The following is a 20,889-nucleotide window of genomic DNA, read 5'->3' as shown; positions in this document are numbered from 1 at the left end:
AGCATCAGTCCTTCCAAGGAATATTCAGGACTGATTTCCTTTAGGATTGATTGGTTTGATCTCCTTGCAGTCCAAGGGACTTTTGAGAGTTTTCTCCAACACCACGGTTCAAAAGCATCAATTCTTTGGCACTCAGCTTTCTTTATGGTCCAACTCTCACATCCATACCTGACTACTGGAAAAACCATAGCTTTGACTAGACGGGCCTTTGTTGGCAAAGTAATGTCTCTGCTTTTTAATATGCTGTCTAGATTGTTCATAGCTTATCTTCCAAGGAACAAGCGTCTCTTAATTTCATGGCTGCAGTCACCATCTGCAGTGATTTTGGAGCTCCCCAAAATAAAGTCTCTTACTGGTTCCATTGTTTTCCCATCTATTTGCCATGCAGTGATGGGACCAGATGCCATGATCTTAGTTTTCTGAATGTTGAGTTTTAAGACTTACTGGTGCCTAAACAGGGTACAGAAATGGTCCATGCAGACCCTTTGGACAGAGAAGGAATAAGAGGATTAGATGAGACACTACAGAGAGTTAAGCAACCCAAGAGGAGACCTGAGGATTAAGGAACAAAGGTAAACTCAGTCTTCCACCCTCAACATGGGTTTTCCCAAGGCTTGAGCAACCTGCTCACTTTTTGTCCACACAGACACACACGGCAAGGCTGGCGTTTATAGAAGCATTTATATGCGTCTGAACTTGTAATTTACCAGCCTCTTAAAACACTTTATAAGCTTCTCTCTGAAATTACTCAGGAGGGTTGGCTGTGGTGCACATTCTTGCCTGGTCCAGTGGATACCCAGATGGGATGCCCAAGAGCCACCTGATGGGCTCCCAGCCCATCCTGGGAGAGACAGCAGGAGCAGCAGGCCTCCAGAGCTCGACTGCCCAGCAGTGGTGCCTTTGGGCTGCCCACCTTCCCTGCAGGGCCCAGGATGGGCTGTCTCAGGGTTTCTCAAGCTCAGCACTGTGGACGTCATAGACTACATGATTCCTAGTGTGGGGGCCTCCTGTGCACCATACGGTGTTAGCGGCATCCCTGGGCAGATGCCAGTAGCAAACCCCCATAAGTCATGACAATCAGAAACTCTCCCGACACTGCCCAACGTCTCCTGATGGAAAATCTGCTCCCAATTGACACCCACTGGACTATTAGGACAGGGACTAAGGCTGTGACCAGACCTCCTGGCAGCCCCTCCTTTGTCTTCTAAGACGACGAGTGCAGAGTCTGGCTGTCACGGTAGGGCCCGTTCAGGCAGGTCCTCAATGCACGCATAACTCAACTTACCTCATTTGTGACACAGTATGCTTGTCCAGAAGGCGGCTGCTCCCCTGCCCCTACATAGCTCATCTCTGACTGGGATCTCTGTCTGCTGGACATCTGAAGTCAATGTTCTCATGTGTTTGTTTTTAATCCCTCCACTGTGCAATCCATATCTGAAGCTGATTCTAGGTTTTTCTCAGGACAATTGAATGAGCAGGTTTCTGCTGTTCTGGCTGTGTCCCCATCCAGAGGGCCACTGTGGGCCAGAGTCCAGGCAGGTGTCTCCAGGGCAGCGAGGGGTGGCACGGACCTCTCCTGGAGTGGGTGACAAGCTGCCCAGAGAAAGTCTTTTGGAAGCCCTTGGTCGCCTGCCTTTCTCCATGGTGCAGGCAGCAAGGACACCTCTCAGAAACAAGTGTGGAAGGGGTCTCATGGGAGGAACTCCTCTGCTCTCTTTCACCTCAGAAGTCTGGACCATCACAGGATGGATTGAGGCCCTGCTGGAAAAAATGTTCTTCCTGTATCAGAGGAGAGAACCCGGGACTCACAGGTCTGTTCATCTCCTGAAGCCACTTCAGCTCACCCCTTCCCATGGTGGCCCAGCCCTGGAGAAAATCCAGCCGCACAGTGTTAAGTACATCAGGTGTGCCCGGGCACCAAGTGTTATTTCAAAATAAGGTTCTATGCTGAGACTATCCTTTCCAACCTGAATCAAAAATACACTGGCTAATTAAATAGAATGAAATAAGGCCATTTGCAGCAGCATGGATCGACCTAGAGATTGTCATACTGAGAAAAGTAAGTCAAACAGAGAAGGAGAAATAGCGTATAACACCCCCTATGAAGGACTGATGCTGAAACTGAAACTCCAATACTTTGGCCACCTCATGCAAAGAGTTGACTCATTGGAAAAGACTCTGATGCTGGGAGGGATTGGGGGCAGGAGGAGAAGGGGACGACAGAGGATGAGATGGCTGGATGGCATCACCGACTCGATGGACATGGGTTTGGGTGAACTCCGGGAGTTGGTGATGGACAGGGAGGCCTGGCGTGCTGCAATTCATGGGGTCTCAAAGTCGGACACAACTGAGCGACTGAACTGAACTGAACTGATATGTGGAATCTAAAAAGAAATGATACAAATGAACTTATTTACAAAACAGAAACAGACTCACAGACTTAGAGAACAAACTTACCGTTGCTGGTGGGGCAAAGGATAGTTAGGGAGTTTGGGATGGACATGTACACAGTGCTATATTTAAAATGGATAACGGACAAGGACCTACTGTATAGCACATGGAACTCTGCTCAATGTTATGCGGCAGCCTGGATGGGAGGGGAGTTTAGGGGAGAATGGATACAAGTGTATGTATGGCTGAGTCCCTTTGTGTTCACCTGGAACTATCACAACATTATTAATCAGTTTCTAAAAATTGACTGGGCTAAGTGTCAGGGAGCCTGGACTCCAGATTGAGCTCTGCCTCAAACTCTCTGGGCTCCAGAGCCCCAATCTGAACAGGAAGAGCCTGGACAATGTGAACTCAAGACCCTTCCATCTCAGGCAGTGTAGGTATCGAGGAGTGTTTCCTATGGAGCCAGCCAAGAGTCATCTGGACATGTCTGTGACTCATTCACCAGCCACTGTCCCCTCTCTGTCACTGATCACAGAACAAAGACAAGTTACAGAGGTTCAGCCCATAACACAATTGGATTTTCTCTTCTTTGCAAGCCTGCATGGACCTCAGTCTCACTTTGCCTCCAGGTCTTCTCTATGCCTGTGAACATAACTGATGCCATCTTGAGCCCTTACAGTTCCTCCTGTCCTTCTGCTGACCCTACCCAGGGCTGTAGTGGACACTAAATCACTTCTCTGTGGTCAAGGACTTTGTAGCTAATAGCTACTGTTTAATAATCATTTGAACCAGGTGACCTCAATGATGAAAACCTATTCCCAGCATCCATAAGACGTTACCCATTCATAAATCTTGATTTAGGCATGCCCATTCTGTCTCTGAGCACCTCCACCCATGCCCTAAGTAAACTATAAAATTGTCCAATGGCCCCTCAGTAGTATGGAATATAGCTGCAAATGCTTCCAGATGGCTGTCAGCCCCATCCCACGCGGTGAGTAAGTTACCCTGTTATAAACCGATCCATTGATTACATGGAGCTGCCTGCCTCGTTTTTTGGTCTCAAAATGCCTTTTCAGTTTGGTAGGAACTTTTCCTTCCTGCCATTCTTCACCACCCCGAAACACCTGCAAACCAGGAGAGCACAACGGCGTGGCTTCCTCCCAGCCTCCCTTCACAGGCAGAGGCAACAAACCCACCTCCCAGGATGGTAGCCAGAAGGGCCCATTCAGAGGTGCAGTGTCACTGGGACGTCTGCCAGGCATCCCAGCATGTCCAGGCTGAAGTGACGTTGCTGGCTAAGGAAGCCAACCAAGTCTTGACTTCGCAGAAGAAGGGAGTCAGGCTGAACAGCAGCAGTCCTGGGCCTGGGCTCAGCCAGACCATGATTCAAGCTCCTTAATTCCTTTGAGCCTCCATTTTCCTAAAAGGTGAATGAAGCTCATAATGCCATATTCACAGAATTGTGATAACTAAATTGAAACATGCTTGATACACAGGAATTCACTTCACAGATTTTAAGAGATCAAAACTCTTCTTATATCCCATGTGGTCTGAGGCTCAGATGAACGCTATTTCCAGGGCACAAACCACTCACTCTGGTTTCATAGAATATTGATCAGAGGCCAAGCCCAGCTGTGCAAGGAAAGACAGCTGCCTAAAGAGGTTAGGGCTGTGGGAATTCCCTGGCGGTCCAATGGTTAGGACTCCGTGCTTCCACTGCAAGGGGCAGGATTTCAATCCCTGGTGAGGGAACTGCAGATGCCCCACAGTGCATCCAAAAAAAGAAACTAAAGAGAGAGAGAGATTGTGGCTGAGACTGTGTCCAGAGCAACAGGAGTCCTATTCTGTGTTCAGGACTCTCTGGTCTCTGACCTCTACACTGTATGCTGTATTTAGTTGCCCAGTCGTGTCCGACTCTTTGTGACCCCATGGACTGTATGTAGTCCACCAGGCTTCTCTGTCCATGGGGCTTCTCCAGGCAAGAACACTGGAGTGGGTTGCCATGCCCTCCTCCTGGGATCTTACCAACCCAGGGATCGAACCCAGGTCTCCCTCATTGCAGGTAGATTCTTTACCATCTGAGCCACCAGGGAAGCCCAAGAACACTGGAGTGGGTAGCCTGTCCCTTCTCCAGGAGATCTTCCCAACCCAGGGACTCGAACCAAGGTCTCCGGCATTGCAGGCAGATTCTTTACGAGCTGAGCTACCAGGGAAGCTCTGCTCTAGAAACTCCTAAAAGCCCCCTGACCCACTACTGCAGGCACAAGGCCAGCTTGGGGGCTACAGAGCTGACAGGATGCTCCCTGACCACCATGACCCTAGTCTGGGGAGCAAGGGGAAGAGGCAAGATGCTGCTGTGGGAACAGAAAACGCCTCCACTTTCCCCAAGCCCACCTTGGACAGCACCAAGTTCAAAACCAATGGTTTAGTCGTGGCTCCTTCTTTGGTGAGAAGAGATCTCCACCCTCAAATGAGCCTCCATTTGAAAGCTAAGGTTCTCTGTGGGCAGAGACCCAAGAAATCAAGCCTGAGTCTCCTCTACCCAGCTCTGACCTGTCCCTTTGACGCAGAAGGCACCACCTGTCACAGTGTGCCCAAGGACCCCTGCTCCTCTGAGCTGGTGTCAGAAGTGCCAGGGCCCGCAATGCTCCAGCGGCAATAGCAGAAGCAGAACAGTGGACCACGTGGACAGCCAGCTCACTGGGCAGCAAGGGGGAATGAGACCATTCAAAAAGGCCAGTGACTTTCTTAGAGTGTCCTGGTGGCCTAGGCTTCATCTTCCTGGTTTTCTCCTGCTCCCTATCCCATCTTTGGCATCCACATATGCAAGTCCTACAAATTTCCCACCATAAGAGGCATCTAAAACAGGCTGACCTGGTCCATGTGTTCACCTCTTTAGACCCCTACCCAGAACCCACCCAGAAACAGGGACACCCCCCCGATCTCATCCCCCTCAAAGCAAGTGCTTTTTCCTTGGAACAAAGAATTTGTTCCAGCGACCAAGTACTCATGATTCCCGGCTCCTCCCTGAAAAGCAGGGTGACTATATATTCTGTGTCAAGTAACCACATCAAAAGCTCCTGCCAAATCTGCCGCCAGCTGATGTTAGATTCTAGTACAGACAGGCAGGGACAGGTCCACAAAGCTGGAGGAAGCATTATGAGAGAGGGGGGGTTAACCTTCAATTATGACATTTTGAGCCACCAATTTAATTTGTCCAAAGAATCAGAGAAAGGTCTTGCCTCTTTGGTTTTGATGGTGGAAGACTCAGGGCAGTTAGCAAGTCTGCTGAGGGTAGGGTTGCTAGATTCAGCAAATAAAAATACATGCAACAGTTAAGACATGCTTATACTAAAACATTATTCATGTGTATTTACAATTCCAGTTTAACTAGGCGTCCTGCATTTTCTCTGGTAATCCTCCATAAGGAAGCATCACTGGTGGAGAACTTTGGCCCAACAAAACACAGCTGTTCCTTCCCTCCTCCCCCTGTGACTTGTCACCATGACTGGCTGGTCTCAGGAACAGACATATCCAGCTTCCCCTGGAAAATCATGACTTTCTCTCCTTTGTACCCCAATCTCAGTGGCTGCCATTTTTGCCTTCACCAGCCTGGTGAGCAGGACTCAGAAGAGGAGAGCTATGGTGTCTTTTCTCCCTCATGGCCACCTCAGTGACATTCCACCTGATGGCAACTGCCTTCAGCCAGATGACTCAGACCTTCCTCAGCAAGATTTGGCAAGTCCCTCTCTGCTCAGTCCGTCTCTAAGATCAGTTCCTGCTCCCCCAGCCTGCGCCCCAAACTTGTACATACCCCCTGCTGTCTCCAGGCCTCACCAGACTCAGTGCACATGATCAGTGACTATGGAGGTCATCCCCACCCCCTGGCCACCCCTCTCCAGGGCCCAGAGCCCGTGCTAGGGGCCTCAGGAGAGCAGGCGAGGTGACTCTTGGTTCCTCCCAGACTTAGGGCTCTTGCCAGGCTCCCGGGCACCCAACGTCCCAACATGCTGCTCTGTGGATGATTCTGAATCCCCATTGGGCCAGGACCCAATCCTGTTACCAGGCCCAGAATCACCCTGGAACAGCCCCAGACACCCTCATCTCATACTCAGGGTCTTCTGTGGACCCTTAAGGCTGCCCCCCAAAACAGAGGGACAGCAAGCACCCAAGGGGGTCTCAGGGCTGCAGCTCTGCCTTCAGACTCCCTGCTGCCCAACTGCCTCCCTGAGGGCTGGAGACTGGACAGGGTCTCATGTTGGAACTCGCATCTCACCCAAAATACAAAAGTACTTTCTCTTGCCTTGAAATATGGTTTTAACAATTGTCTAGGAATCTGCTCCAAATTGCTCTTGCCCTGTGGGAGGCTCAGAGAGCCTCCCTGACCCCGATCTTAAGCCATACCTCTCCAGTTCTCTCACACCAAGCTCTGCCTTCTGCATCCTAGGCCGCTTCCATCTTGCCCACGGGCCAGCTCTTCCTGCATGGCCGCACTGGCTGACCGCTCCTGTCCGGAAGAGTCCAGAGTCTCTTGCTCAAATCCACTCAGTCTCTAACTCCCCCCACCCAGCTTTTATGGAGAATTCCAGAGCTGTCACTGCTCTCCCTGAAGTCCTTAGAGAATCTGTGGTTTGTGGGAGACATAGGGCCAGACCCAATGGGAGAGATGCTGGTACCACAGTCTCCTGCGTCCCCTTGATTCAGATACCACTTAACTGGCCCACAAAGCGAATTCCTCAAACACCCTGTTTGATTGGATTCCAGCGTCTGCATTTACAGGGGCTGATGTGCAGCCGGCCTCACTCTCTTCCTGCTAACAGCGTGTCTGCAAAACAGACTGTGGGCTCCAGGCCGTAATTAACCAAGCTTTATACTGGGGGTTCTACTTTCAAACTCATCTGAGATCCTCAGATCAAAGAAGCCACAGAGTTATTATGGTTGTTCATAAAAATGGGCCAAAAGAGTGAATATCAGCTCTTTGCCAACTCCCCCGAACCCTCCCCCCACCAACAGGTGCCCACCCATCTGATCCTTCCCAAGCTCTGCAGGAAGATGAGAAGTCTGATGTGTGCTCAGCAATTTGAGAGCCCCTCCCCCCAGACAAGCTGCTCAGAGTGATGCATCCTGCATACCCTTCTCCACTCCAGCCCTCAGGAACACCTTCCAGCAGGCGGCAGGTCCCAGCCATCCCGAGATGCACTGACCAGGAGGAAAGAAGGGACCAGCCATTGACATGGGGAAGCTAGGACAGGGCATCATCACACTCCCACAGCCCTCCCATGACATCTCTTCTCCCACTTCCCTCAAGTGAGACTCCCCTTGCTAGGAAGCCCTGGACACCCTTATCTCATATTCAGGGTCTTCTGTGGAGCCTCAAGGCTACCCTCCCAAACAGAGGGACAACAGGCACCCAAGGGTCTCGGGGCTGCAGCTCTGCCCTCAGCCATGCCCTGCTGGCCAACTGCTCCACAAAGGGTAGAGAATGGATAAGGTCTCATGCTGGGATCAGGCCAAGTGCCCTGACCCTCCACTCTGTGTCCCAGCCAGTGGCCAAAGTGGCATGACCAGCTTTCTGGAGTGATCCTGCCCCCTGCAGGGCCCAGGCAGGATGCACAACCCCATTAGGGAGTGCAAGGTATTAGGGAGGGCAGAAGTGCACTGGTCCCTCCACCCAGGGCAGAGCCTTTGGGAGAGGGAGGCACCTCTCGCTGGGGATGTGACTGTACAGCCTAGAGTCATGCAGCAATTAGCCACCTTTGTGCATCACTGCCATGGGGAGGTGCATCCTTTCCGAACTCTGAGGCACTGGGATGTCACAGGCATGTTCCACGGGACATCTTTGACCCCTAAGTGTTGGGGCTTAGGTGAGAGTTTGGCTTCTGCCCCAGATTCCAGACCTGAGCGCTTGACTTTAACAAAGGGTCAGCCATAGTCTCAGAAAGCATGTTGGAACATGGATCCCAGATACCCTGCTGAGTAGGTCCCTTAACCAGTCTGAGCCTCAGTCTTCAGATGTATAAAATGGGTACAATTGGGCCAACTCGGGTTTTTGTAAAGATGAAACAAAATAAAAGGTTAAAAAGGTGCCTTAGACAAATGCTGGACACATTATTACTTTCTCCTTTATTAGCATCCTCTCTGTTTTGGCATCTTTTGTATTAACTGTGTTCACTGCCAATCACTGACACAGAGGTTAGTCAGGCTCCATGGATAGGGCTGTTCCTCACAGCCACAGCTCTGGGAAGCAGGGTGTGAGCCTGGGGGAGCGATGGGGCAGGTGGGCACCTGGCCAATCCCTGGAAGGATCAGTATCAACCAAGCAGACCTGATAAAACTGACCTCCCTTGAGTGGTCACCCCATACAAATGACTGAGGGGATGAAATGAGTCCTGGATACAAAGAGCAGATTGCCCTCCCCTCCCCCAAGCCTCTCCCACGTCTCAGTGGTAAAGAATCTGCCTGCCAATGCAGGCAGATGTAAGAGACACAGGTTCAATCCCTGGGTCAGGAATCCCCTAGAGGAAGGCACAGCAAATCTTTCCACTATTATTGCCTGGAGAATCCCCATGGACAGAAGAGCCTGGCGGGTTACAGTCCATAGGGTCACACGGACTCAGACACGACTGAAGGGACTTAGCACACTTACACCCCCAAGCCTCTCCCACATCTCAGGCCAGAGCCCTGGGGTGACTATTCCTGTCCAGCTCAGGAAGGCTCTGGAGTCAGCTTTGACAGTAACACCCCTCCCCCTCCCTTCACGCCCCCTCCCCCGACCTGCCTCTGAGCTTCCTCAGGATTTCTGATTGGCCACAGAGTTCCTTGGATGGAGCCCAGCTTCTCAGTCTCCTCCCTGGGGTCTGGATGAAAGGGTCAGGCCAGAGCCCCTGCCAGGCCCAGCGTCCAGCTCATTTCACTGTTTCACGTGGACAACTAACCCCACACCCCACCAGACCACCCAGCACTGGCTCAGAAAAGGAAGAGGCTGCCCCATATATCCCTGTCTGGGTCTCGGGGAGAGGGACTGCTCCAAGCCCAGCAAACCTGGGATATGGACCCCAGGGGCCCCTGCACCAGCGACAGGGCTCAGCTTTGAGTATCTCCTCTGGTCCAAGCCCCTTCCTCATGCCTGCAGGACAGAGTGCTTGCCTACCTCTTTATCTCCCAGAGCCTATCTTCATTCAGCTCTCATTCCTCCATCCAACACATTTACTGAGCTCCTATAACATCCTAGTTAGGAGAAGGAGGAGGATGAAACCATCCCTGCCCTGAAGGGAAGAAGATGACAAAGCTTAATTTATTGACCACTTACTACTTGCCGGGACTGTTCTAAGCGTTTGAATTTCATAACTTCCGAGGGAGGTGGTACTGAGCAGGGAAGAAAGTGAGCCCACAGGGGTAAGTGGCTTGGCCAGGGTTACACATGGAGCCGGCGACAGTCAGGACGCCTGCCAGGGGAGCATGGCTCCAGAGCCTGTGGACGTCACGGCCTGCTCTCCTGAAAGGACCGTGATGGCCATCAGTCCAGGGAGCCTTGGGGATACACCCGGGAGGCTGGTAGTGGTGGGGAAAGAGTGGAGATCTGTGGCAGAAGCTGAACCTTGAACTAAGCTTTGAAGATGGAAATAATGTATTGCTGCGGGCGTCACCTCCTACTGCCTGTCAGTCTGTGAACTCCCTAAAGACAGAGGCTGCCTTTGTGTGCATCTTTCTCTCTGCTGGATCCAGTATAGCATCTGGTACATGGTGCACTTCATAAACAGCTGCTGATGAAATAAATTAACCAAAAAAAGTAGCTGAGTTTTGGGAGTGGAGGTCATGTCCTCTTCCTGTTTGATGTCTGAGCTCCTAGGACAGCTCTGGGCATGTGGGAGAGAACAGAACCACACCTCATTCCACAGGGGTGGGTGGGATCTGGGATGAGTGGACGGCCACAGCTTTCCCCTAGCTTAGCGAGCTGGGCGGGTCACCTCTGAGTGACCACTGTGGACTAAACCAACTGCCCGGAGCTCAGACAGGCTCGGGGTGAAGGAGGAGGAAGAAGCTGATGAATGAGAGCAGTGACTATAGGAGGAGGGGACGCAGAGGGAGAAAATGAAGAAGGAGCAGAGAACGGGAGTTGGCAAGAGTGCCGAGCACCCGTACCTTCTGGCCTACAACCTCATGACAAAACTCAGACGGCATCTAAGAGGCGTTCCGCCAGTTCATTCACTGGTCTCTCCCTTCAGTAAGCATTGGCCAAGCCCCAGCAGTTGGCTGGACACAGCCCTGCCCCCTTGGCACATGCAGTCAACAGTCAACTCTGGGGCGGGGTGGAGGGGGGCTCAGATGTCCAAACACCCAAGTACACCCCACTCTCTCCCTGCACTGCAGAGGAGGGGGTGGCCATCTCCGTCGGAATGTTGAATAAAAAACCTGGTCATGTCATGCTAAGTCACTTCAGTCATGCCTGACTCTTTGCAACCCTATGGACTGTAGCCCACCAGGCTCCTCTGTCCATGGGATTTCCCACTCAGTGGGTTGCCACACTCTTCTCCAGGGGATCTTCCTGACCCAGGGATGGAATCCACATCTCTTATGTCTCCTGCACTGGCAAGAGGGTTCTTTACCACTAGGGCCACCTGATCTCCAATAATAAAGAACAGAGGTGGAAGATCAGATTAGACCGAGATCCCTCACTGAACAAGGGCCTGAGAGGTCCAGCCACATGGCTGGGTCACTGAGAGCAGTTTGGAGTGGCAGGACCTCCAGGTGGACAAGGGGGAGGCTAGTGTGGATTTCAAGGTCAGAGAGGCCGGAAGAGGCCAGAGCCAGGTGACCTCTTGGCTGGTGAAGAGTCTGGGCTTTCCTCAGTGACCCATGGGAAGCTCTTGCAGCATCTCTAAACCAGGAGGGCTTTTCATTTCCAGCAATCGCCCCAGCCGGTGTATGGAGCATGGATGAAGGGGGAGCTCAAACCAGAGGCAGGGAGGCCATAGCAACCTGCCCAGCAAGTTAAGGTCAGACAGGTGATGAGGACATTACAAGTAAAGCAGGGATGGACTTGTGAAGGAGATGGAGGAAAGAGGGAACCAAGAGGACTCCCGGGCCCATGGTTTGGGTCTCCGGGTCCTCTGAGATGGAGGAGCAGGAAGGCCCAGAATTGGGAGAAGGAGGGGTGCTCCTTCACCAAGTGCATCCAAGGAGGTGGTGGCCGACTCACTTGGGCATGTGAGACAGGAACAGAGAAGAGGGGCCTCTCTGGAGAGTCAGCAGGACACACTGTGACTGCGGACATGTTCCAGATGCCCCAAGGGGCAGAGGGGTGAAGACGAAGAAGAGAAAAGCGCCTACATCAGAACCCAGGAGACCAGTCCCAGTAAGGAGTTAAGGGGAGCCAGTGGGGGCTGCTTGTCTGAGCCGGGACATCCAGAGAAGCAGGGGGAGGAGGTCAGTATTAGCACGGTCTGAGGTCCCTCCTTGAGTTGTGCAGCGGGTCACTGAGTGACCTGGAATGGCAGGAACTTGGGGCGAGCCAAGGGGTGGGGGGACTGCAGGCCTGGGCACCCATTATCTCAAAGGAAGCTCTCTCTGTGGGAAGCAGGGAGGCAGTGGTTGGAGCTGGAGTGCTTGTCCTCGGCCTCCTTCTCCCTACATCAGCCCTAGCCCCTTGCACCCTGCCCCAAACCCTGCATACTTCTTTCCTGCATCATGCCATCACCTGACCGTACTAGAACCCCATCACTTCCTTATTACCGCATGTCCTCTAGGGTACTGAACTGGCCCGAGTGCCCCTGCAAGTCCACGTTTACAGAGTGCAGTCATCCATGAGCCACCTGTGTCCCTGTGTTTGTCAGCCTGGGTGTCTTGTGTCCTTCCCAGCTCAGAGCTCTCTGGGCTGAGCCTCCTCAGGGTGGGCCACTCAGCCGGACCACACCTGCCCCCCGCCCCCACCATCCCCAGCCAGGGCTTTGGCAGGCGCCACCCCAAGAAACCAGGCCAGAGTCAAAAATACGTTTGCAAGAAGCCGGGAAATTTTATTGAATTAGCTTTTCTTTTCACTGGAGAAGCTGAGGAATCAGAAAGGAGCCAGGTCAGGGAGAAGAGCAAGCAGACCTGGGGGGTGGGGGCAGGGCAGGGCAGGGAGTGGCCACCCTCGGGAGAGGGGCGGTGGCTGGGCGCAGAGTGGCCAAGGCCCCTTGCAGTGCCTCCCTTGCTCCTGCAGGGAGCCGGCAGCTCTCTCCTCCTCTGGGTGCTGAAGACAGAGGGAGGGACCGCCAGGCAGATTTAAGGCCTACTGTTTTCTGGAACCCGGCGACCGGAGTTGCTGCCAGGGGTTCCTGGAAAAGGAAGGAGGCAAAAGACCTTCAGGCTGGAGGAGACCCACCTCAGGCCAGCCTGGGCCCCCCCAGGAGGGCCCCAAACCCTGATTAGGACAGGTCGAGGGGTAGGTGATGGGGATTCTATGTTACTGTCTGAGCCCCATGCGTCTGTGGGGCAGCAAGGAAAATGGAGGAGCAGGTGACCACTGCTGCTCCGGCCCCATCCCCCTCCCTACACGGGGGAGCCCAGCCCTGCCTCCTGCCTCCCCACCACCCCCACCCCAGGCCCATGAATAGGAGCCTGATGCCTCTGCCACTGGGTTGTTTTCTTACCTCCTGTGGGGAAACCAATCAACCTGGGAGAGAGGAGACAGGCAGCCATGAACGGAAGGCAACCAAGAGCGGCCGCTTACCTGTCCTCAGTTGGAGCCACTCAGGAGCCCTTGGAGCCCCTGAGTTGGGCTCTTTTCTCAGCTGTGCCCCCAGCCCACAGGGCAGCAGCATCAGGTGAACCCAGACCTGTCCTGTCTGTCTGTCTGTCTGTGAAGCCTCAGAAGATGTTGTTGAGCATTTGCTGGGAGTTTTGTCCTCCTTTTGTTTCACTGGACCCTCTACCCTTCCCTTGAGCCTACAAGGATGGCCTGGCCCCTGCAAACAGTCTGAAGGCAGTTCAATCTCTAGTTTAATAGCTTTGTTGAGCTGTCCTGAATCCAAGCTCATATTTTCTCCATGGTCCCTAACCCTGCCAAGTCTAATCCAGAGGCCCAGATGAGAAGGTTAAAGGAAATGCCCCCACAGTCAGATGCCAGAAGACAAGGAAGAAGCTCTGGTCCTGGATTTTGGTCCAAGCTGTTAAAGTGCAGACAGATGCCCTCCCCTCCCAGACATGATCCCTAAGACCCTGCCTGCTCTGAAAGCACAGAGTCCCCCAGTCCGTTTCCTATGGGACCTACTTGGCATCCTGGCCTTCTAGCAGGCTGCGGTAGGTGGCGATCTCCTGCTCCAGTCGCGTCTTGATGTCCAGCAGCATCTTGTACTCCTGGTTCTGACACTCCATCTCACTGCGGAGCTCGCTCAGCTGGGCCTCAATGCTGCTAATGAGACCCTGGATCTGCTGCAGCTGCAGGGCGTAGCGGCACTCCGTCTCCGCCAGCGTGCTCTCCAGCCCGGCTTTCTGGTGGGACAGCAGAGGAGAAGGTCTGAGGGATGCCAGGCCTGGAGGAGGGGCCTTGAGGGGGCAGCCACAGGGCAGAGGGCAGCCGGTGTACCATGCTCAGCTGAGACTGCAGCTCAATCTCCAGTCCCTGGAGTGTGCGCCTGAGCTCGGTGATCTCTGTCTTGCTGGTCTGGATCAAGGCTGTGCTGGAAGTCACCTCTTTGTTCAGCTCGGCACTCTGGAATTCAAGCAGGACGGAGGTGATGGAGGAGCCCAGCTGGATGGCCCAGGCACCCTCTGGCTCGGCCAGGTGAGACAGCCAGGTACCTTGCTGTGGAACCATTCCTCAGCATCCCGGCGGTTCTTCTCTGCCATGGCCTCATACTGCTCCCTCATCTCTGCCAGCACGCGGGTCAGGTCAATGCCCGGGGTGGCATCCATCTCCACATTGACCTGGCCGACCATCTGTTTGCTGAACTCCTTCATCTCCTGTGGGGATGGGAAAGGAAGACACGTGAAACTCCTCAGACTGCCTTTCCTCGGCTCTGAATGCTACCAGAATGTTCCAGAAAGTGCTTTGAGGTTCCACTGCGGAGGGCTGAGTCTGACCTCAGCAGAGGGCTCCCCTTTCTTACTGGAGGTAATTCAGCCACAGCAGACCCAGCTCGCCCTCTCACCTCCTCGTGGTTCTTCTTCAGGTAGGCCAGCTCCTCATTCAAGCTCTCAATCTGCATCTCCAGGTCGGTCTTGGTCAGGGTCAGCTCGTCCAGCACCCTGCGCAGGCCATTAATGTCGGCCTCCACGCTCTGGCGCAGGGTCAGCTCGTTCTCATACCTAATATTTTTTTAAATGAAAAACAACACAGAAATGGTATTAGGAATTGAAGGTTTTGAGCAGAAGCCACACATTGTCCTTGCTTGGCTCTGCAATAAACCTTTCTCTGCTCAAATTTAAAAAAAAAAAAAAATGAAAGAAACAGAGGGAGAGAGAGAGAAAGGGAAAGAAGTGAACTTGGAGACACCCCTACCCTCCTCTGAACTCTGCTCCTTCCCCAAGACCTTCACTCCTGGGATGCTAGGATTACATTGATCAGAGGAACATTTGTCTAAAACAAGAACTGCTGAGTAAGCGGGAGGAGGGAAATAAAACTCACTTGAGCCTGAAGTCGTCGGCAGCCAGCCGGGCGTTGTCAATCTCCAGGATGATCCGGTTGTTGTCAATGGTGGCCGCCAAGATCTGCAAAATACAGAAAGTGACCACTGGAGGGTCCACGAGCTCGGGGAGGAGGACTGAGAAAACATGGGTTGGACGGGTGGCCGTGCAGCTCTGCCTGCTCCCTGCCCCTGCGAGCTGGGACAAGGCACTTCTCTTTGGGCCTCGGTTCCTCTCTATAAAGTGAGGGATGAGATAGGTCCCCCTAGATTGTTCTGTCACTCCGGCGTTCTGTGTCTGGTCATGGTGGTCTGTATGTGCATTGCAGGGGAGCGACCCCACCAAGGATGTCTGTGGTTAGTCATGTCTCCACAGCCTCACACTAGCAATCTGATAAAGTCACAGTCTTGAGCCCCTTCCTTCCCCTTAAGATCAGGAGAGGGGACTTCCCTGGTGGTCCAATGGTTAGGACTCCGAGTTCCCAGGTGGAGTTGGGTTCAATCCCTGGTCAGGGAATTGGATCCCATAAGTCACAATTTAAAAATCCCCTGTGCTGCAACTGGGACCTGCATAGCCTAATTAATTAACTAATTTTTAAAGATCAGGAAAGAATCCGCCTCGCTCCCTACAGTTCATAACTTCACTGGAGCTGGCCTCCCCACTGAGCAGAGTGGAATTTCAATAAATATCCGCATCCATTTGAATTTCCTGTCTCAACTTTTGTGTTCCAAAGCACTTAAAATCCACCCCACATAGCTGGGACCCAGCCCAGGCAGGTGGATTTCTGTTCCAACAAGCTGGCCTCACCGAGTGAGAGAATCTCAGCTTTAGCACTGCCTTCATCTCCCCCACCTGGTTGAGGCCAGTTAAGAACACTAGTTTAAAGGGGGCCCCTACGAAACAAGCCAGTGTTCCCAGACCAATGAATGAACATGTATTCCTTTCTCTGTTGATTTTATCCATTCTTAGTGGCTTTTAAAGCTGTCACGGTTTCCAAATAACCCAGTGGGTTAGGATTATAGAGATCAAGTCACTAACAACATAACTGTTTGGAAAGCAGTAAAAAAACAAAACAAAAAATGTTGGCATGAGTAAGAACAATAAAAATGAATAATGAGAGAAAACACGTAGCATGAGAAAGACCATCCGGAGTAGAGACGCTTGATAGGCAGTAAAAGCCTAGATTTTCACCCAAAGGAAGGGTAAGAACTCCATCCACACTGCATGTGCTGGTCCCTGGGGACCCTGCATTTCCTGGCCATCGAGTCTCTGCCCTGCTCACAGGAGAACCCTGCTCAATCTACAAGGGCTCACCTTGTCCCGGAGTTCATCAATGGTCTTGAAGTAGGGACTGTAGTCACGCTCCGGGCTGGTTGGGGTCTGCTTCAGGTGCCAGTCACGGATCTTCACCTCCAGGTCAGCATTGGCCTCCTCCAGGGCACGCACCTTCTCCAGATAGGAGGCCAGGCGGTCGTTGAGATTCTGCATGGTGATCTTCTCGTTGCCAGAGAGGAGGCCGCCATCTCCACCGCCGAAGTCACCGAAGCCTCCACCAAAACCACCACCAAAGCCACCTCCGAAGCCACCTCCGAAGCTGCCTCCAAAGCCACCTCCATAGCCACTACCGGCCCCTCCACCGAAGCCGCAGCTCACACCACCCCCAAAGCCCCCAGCGGATCCCCCAGAGACAAACCGGGTTGAGCAGGTAGAGATACTGCGACCTCCTCCGAGCTGGCAAGAACCACCCCCGAAGCCACCTCCATAGCTGGCGGAGGAACTCTGCAGGCGGCAGCTCATGGTGAGAGTGAGATGGGCAGAGAGCAGGTGCGGCAGGAGCTTGGCTTGGTCTGGCCGAGGACTGTGGTTCTCCTCTGGAGTGGATGCCTTTTATACACCTTCCAAGGGGTTGGACAGTGGCCCTATCTTCTCTCCTCCCTTCCCCACCCTCTGACTGGTGCCAAGTGCATGTATGTTTCCCACAAGCTCAGTTACCTCCGTTCTCCAGGGTGGGTTGTGCCTCTGGGGGAAGGGGCCTTTTTTTTTTTTTTTTTAATCCTTAACAAAAGGGATGATTCAGAGGGAACAGTGTTCTCCTTGAGACTACCCTTTGACAACTGAATTCTGTCTCACCTCTCCACTTAGGGAACTCACTCCCATCGGCCCCACCCAATGTTAGAACGGGACTGAGCTGCACCTGCCTGCCAGGGAGCCTCTGCAGAGGGAAGGAAGCTGCAAAGTAGCCCTCTGCCTCCCTTCGTCCTATTTCTAAAAAGTCTGACTGAGATGCTCTGTGTGCTTCTCGGCACTTCATCTACTCCATTGCTCCCAGCAACAATGATAAACTTTGCTTGGTCCTGTAGAATCAATGACCTTGAAGGTGTTTAGGCTGAGAAAAAAATGTAGCTCCAAGACCATCAGATAAAGTCACAGTGGCAAGGGACCTTAGGGACCATCTGACACAGCTGGGGAAAGGGAGGCATAGAAAGAGTAAGGGGACCCACACGTGGTAAGAGCTAACACCCTCAGACCCCTCGCCATATGCAAGCACTGGGCTACAAATTTTATGGCGACTGCCTTGTTTAAGGGGCTTCCCTGGTGGCTCAGTGGTAAAGGATCCATTCTCCTGCCAATGCAGGAGACCTGTGTTCAATCCCTGGGTGGGGAAGATCCCCTGGAGAAGGAGATGGCACCCCACTCTAGTATTCTTGCCTGGGAAATCCCATGGACAGAGGAGCCTCCTCGGCTACAGTCCATGGGTTCTCAAAGAATCAGGCATGACTTAGCAACTAAGCACTCACACCTTGTTTAATCTTTGCAGTGGCCCGGGAAGGTTGACCCTACTATTATCCCCGTTTCACAGAGAAGGAAACTAAGCCTTAAGGGCAGAGTCAGGACTGAAACCCAAGTCTGGATCTTTCTGACACTAGGCTCATTCTTTTTTATTTTTTTCATTTTTTTAATTTAATTAATTAATTAAAAGCTAATTAGAGGCTAATTACTTTACAATATTGTAGTGGGTTTTGCCATACATTGACCTGAATCAGACTAGGCTCGTTCTTTAAGCATATTTTTTCCTATAGCAAAATAGACAAATTATAAGCATCCAGCTTAATATGGGATCTAGTTGTGGGGATCTTAATGTGGGATCCCCAGCTATGGAACTTTAAGCTACCACTCAGAACATTTCCAACTCCCTATAAATCTCATTGTACCTTTTCCTGGTCAACTGCCATCCATATCCCCCATTCCCCTAATATAACAATAATTCCAACTCCATCACCATAGATCAATATAGAGGTTCTCAGCCAGGGGCTATTTTGCTTCCCAAGGGACATTTCATAGTGTCTGGAGACATTTTGTTCATCACACCAAAGGGATACTACTGGTATCTGGAGGACAGAGACCAGAGATACCACTGAATACCCTACAGTGCACAGGACAGCCCCTGCCACCAAGAATCCTCCAGCCCAGAAGGTCAATTGTGTCCAGATTGAGAAGCCCTAGATCAGCCTGCTCATGGATTTAATGATTTCATTACAGCAGCAGCCTCAGAGGCATAGCCAACTCCAAAAAGGAAGTCTTGTAATACTGAGCTCTTTCTAGTCCTACAACCACGTGATGCCTGACTCAGCCTGTGCATGTTTGACCAAGAGGCCACATGGAGGATATGACCTAGGGCCCGGGGCCAGGGTCCCTGCTGAGGAGCCTGGGGTGTGCCTGAGACTCAGGGTCCACTTAGGAAGCCCACCAGAGGAGGCCTCACCTTCACGCCTAGTCACTCAGTCATGTCCGACTCTTTGCCACCCCAGGGACTGCAGCCCAACAGGCTCCTCTGTCCACAGGATTCTCTGGGCAAGAATACTGGAGTGGGTTGCCATTTCCTTCTCAAGCCAAAAATAAAGGGCCTTGAGCTGGCCTCTCAGAAGCCCAGAATAGAAAGAGAGGTTCCAGGGCTGAGAATGGTGGACCCAGGACTCAGGCTTCCAGGTTCCACTTACCAAGGAGGCCATGGTGGCCGTGAATGGCCTCCTGGGAGCTGCCCTCTGCCCACAACAGCCTGAGGGGCTTGGTGGGATAGGCCAGGGGCTGGGGTGAGGTGCCTTGAGGTTGTCCTGGAAACCCTTTTGCTGATTCTGCAATACCAGAAAGGAAAGTTCTGAGTCAGGGCTTTCTTGGCCTTTGTTGTCTTCAGGTGGGGAAGTGGGCCTGCATCTCCCTTTGCAGGTGTCAGCATCAGGGAGAGAGCCAGGGTGGGCCTCGGTGCTCCAAAACCTGGTGAGACCAGGGATTTAGCCTTACCCCTGACCCTGCCCAGCTCTCCTGCCCCAAACTGATGGCTCAGCTCTCTCGCTGAAAAGGTGTGATTCAGCCCAAAGCAGGAGCCCTCTCTCTCTCTCAGTGGGGATCAAAACAGACAAGAAGGTGATTAATGGAACCTGCCAGGCCTGGAATGACGATCCTCCCGGGGCTGAAGAGCAGGTTCAGCCAACGCCCCTCAGAGGAACAATAATCACAGGTCCTCTGGAGGCCCACGGTGGCCAGGACATGCCTCTCTCACAGGGTCAGGGCACAGCCCCTCCCCACCCCTCCCGAGGAGGGTATGTGATGCCTTGACACAGGAATGCCTTCCTCTGACCACGAAGTGAACCCCAGGACCCACAGAGCGGGGGACACCTGCCAGCCCTCCTAGAGGGACCTGGGCAGAGAGCCATATGGGGAACCCTGTTTCTCCTCTCTCAGCCCTGGGTCAGATGGGACAGGACCCAGTGATGGGGCTGAGGCCCTGCTCACGGGTTTAAAGCTCCCTTCTTTGCTTTCTGGCAAAACTACAGATTTAGTCCCCTCCTCTATAACATTTCCAGGGAGGGGGAGGGAAAGCCCCATGTATGAGAAACCCTGCAGAAGAGGCTCGTCTTGACAGGTTGTCACTGAGTCTGCACAACAACAGGTGAGGGGTTTTATTTGGCCCCATTTTATAGATGAAGCAGCTGAGGGAGATGAAGTCGCTAGTCCAAGGTCGCCGTGAAGTCAAGATTTAAGCTGGCATCTGGCTCTTGCTACCTTACCAGTAGGTTGGTGTCTCCAAGCCTTGCTGCAAACTCAGTGTCTGATCTCTGAGTATCCCATTCCGTATGTGTTAAAACATAATAGAATAACACTAGCTAACATCTTGAACACTCTGTGAAACGCATTACATGCATGACTTTTTTGGTCCTTTTAACAACTCTACTATTTTAATCATATCCTTTTTGCAGATGAGGACTTAAGGCCCAGAGGGGCTGACGGCATTGCCCAAATCTGACTTTGTCAGAGCCAAGATTCAAACCTCTGGCTCTAGGGTCTGCACCCTTAACCACTGCCTGGTTAATCCCTTTCAGACCAGTGCTAGCCCTGTCCCATCCAAAGACCAGCCTCTGTTGCCCTCGCCATTCTCAGGCCTCCTCTCACCCAAGACCCACCTGGTGGATGGTCCTGCAGCCCACAGAGGTTAGGCCTGTGAACTGATGGCCGGGGGTCAGCCTGTCTGCTGTCTGACCTGATTTCTCAGGCACTTCGGGGGATTTCCCGGGTACTCCCTCAGTGCAGAATGTCAAAGCCTAAATCGTTGTAGAAAATTTCCCATTCAACCCCCTCATTTCACAGGTGGGGGAAACTGAGACTTGGAATGCAGAGACCCAGGGCAATGGGAAAGAAAGAGAAATACATGGATTTCTAGATCGACCGCTGATTCACTGGGGGCCTTCCATTGAGATGACTTCTAAGTTTCCTTCAGCAATGCCCTGCGGGGCTCTGGTTCTCAAAGATTTATCCAGAGTCACCAGACTGTTCATCTGCAGAGCTGAGGCCTAAACCCTGCTTCCAGCTCCTAACCAGAGTTCCTCGCTTGAA

The 20,889-nt window shown here is 52.6% G+C and overlaps 1 protein-coding gene and 1 long non-coding RNA gene across 3 annotated transcripts; both read right to left on the bottom strand.

The window, feature by feature from the left end:
* Window positions 1–334: 334 nt before the first annotated feature.
* On the bottom strand, window positions 335–7,210 carry LOC123332375. 2 transcript variants are annotated; one of them, XR_006549167.2, is made up of 4 exons: window positions 6,799–7,210; window positions 3,591–3,814; window positions 1,286–1,779; window positions 335–483 (listed from the first exon to the last, which is right to left on the bottom strand). It is a non-coding gene; the product is annotated as an uncharacterized LOC123332375 (long non-coding RNA). The 2 variants fall into 2 exon arrangements; XR_006549166.2 differs by lacking the exon at window positions 3,591–3,814.
* Window positions 7,211–12,382: 5,172 nt separating this feature from the next.
* LOC102390995 (keratin, type I cytoskeletal 13) lies at window positions 12,383–16,873 on the bottom strand. The gene is made up of 8 exons (XM_006041492.3): window positions 16,315–16,873; window positions 15,002–15,084; window positions 14,526–14,682; window positions 14,176–14,337; window positions 13,961–14,086; window positions 13,646–13,866; window positions 13,026–13,048; window positions 12,383–12,710 (listed from the first exon to the last, which is right to left on the bottom strand). The coding sequence occupies exons 1-8, from the start codon at window positions 16,795–16,797 to the stop codon at window positions 12,658–12,660; spliced, it is 1,308 nt and encodes a 435-aa protein (XP_006041554.1). The 5' UTR covers window positions 16,798–16,873; the 3' UTR covers window positions 12,383–12,657.
* Between the last annotated feature and the right edge of the window lie 4,016 nt (window positions 16,874–20,889).

This window comes from Bubalus bubalis, chromosome 3, assembly GCF_019923935.1.
Source record: "Bubalus bubalis isolate 160015118507 breed Murrah chromosome 3, NDDB_SH_1, whole genome shotgun sequence".
Lineage (NCBI taxonomy): Eukaryota > Metazoa > Chordata > Mammalia > Artiodactyla > Bovidae > Bubalus > Bubalus bubalis.
Note: the sequence above shows the minus strand (reverse complement) of the source record. Positions and strands in the feature narration are given on the sequence as shown.

What these genes read in the sequence shown, in the direction of transcription:
- LOC102390995 (XM_006041492.3), bottom strand. Translation starts at nt 16,797, where the DNA reads ATGAGCTGCCGCCTGCAGAGTTCCTCCGCCAGCTATGGAGGTGGCTTC. An exon ending in TGCAGTCTCAGCTGAGCATG is followed by an intron (nt 13,867 to 13,960) that starts GTACACCGGCTG and finishes CTGTCCCACCAG; the next exon opens with AAAGCCGGGCTGGAGAGCAC. An exon ending in CTAGAAGGCCAGGATGCCAA is followed by an intron (nt 13,049 to 13,645) that starts GTAGGTCCCATA and finishes CCTCTCTCCCAG; the next exon opens with GTTGATTGGTTTCCCCACAG.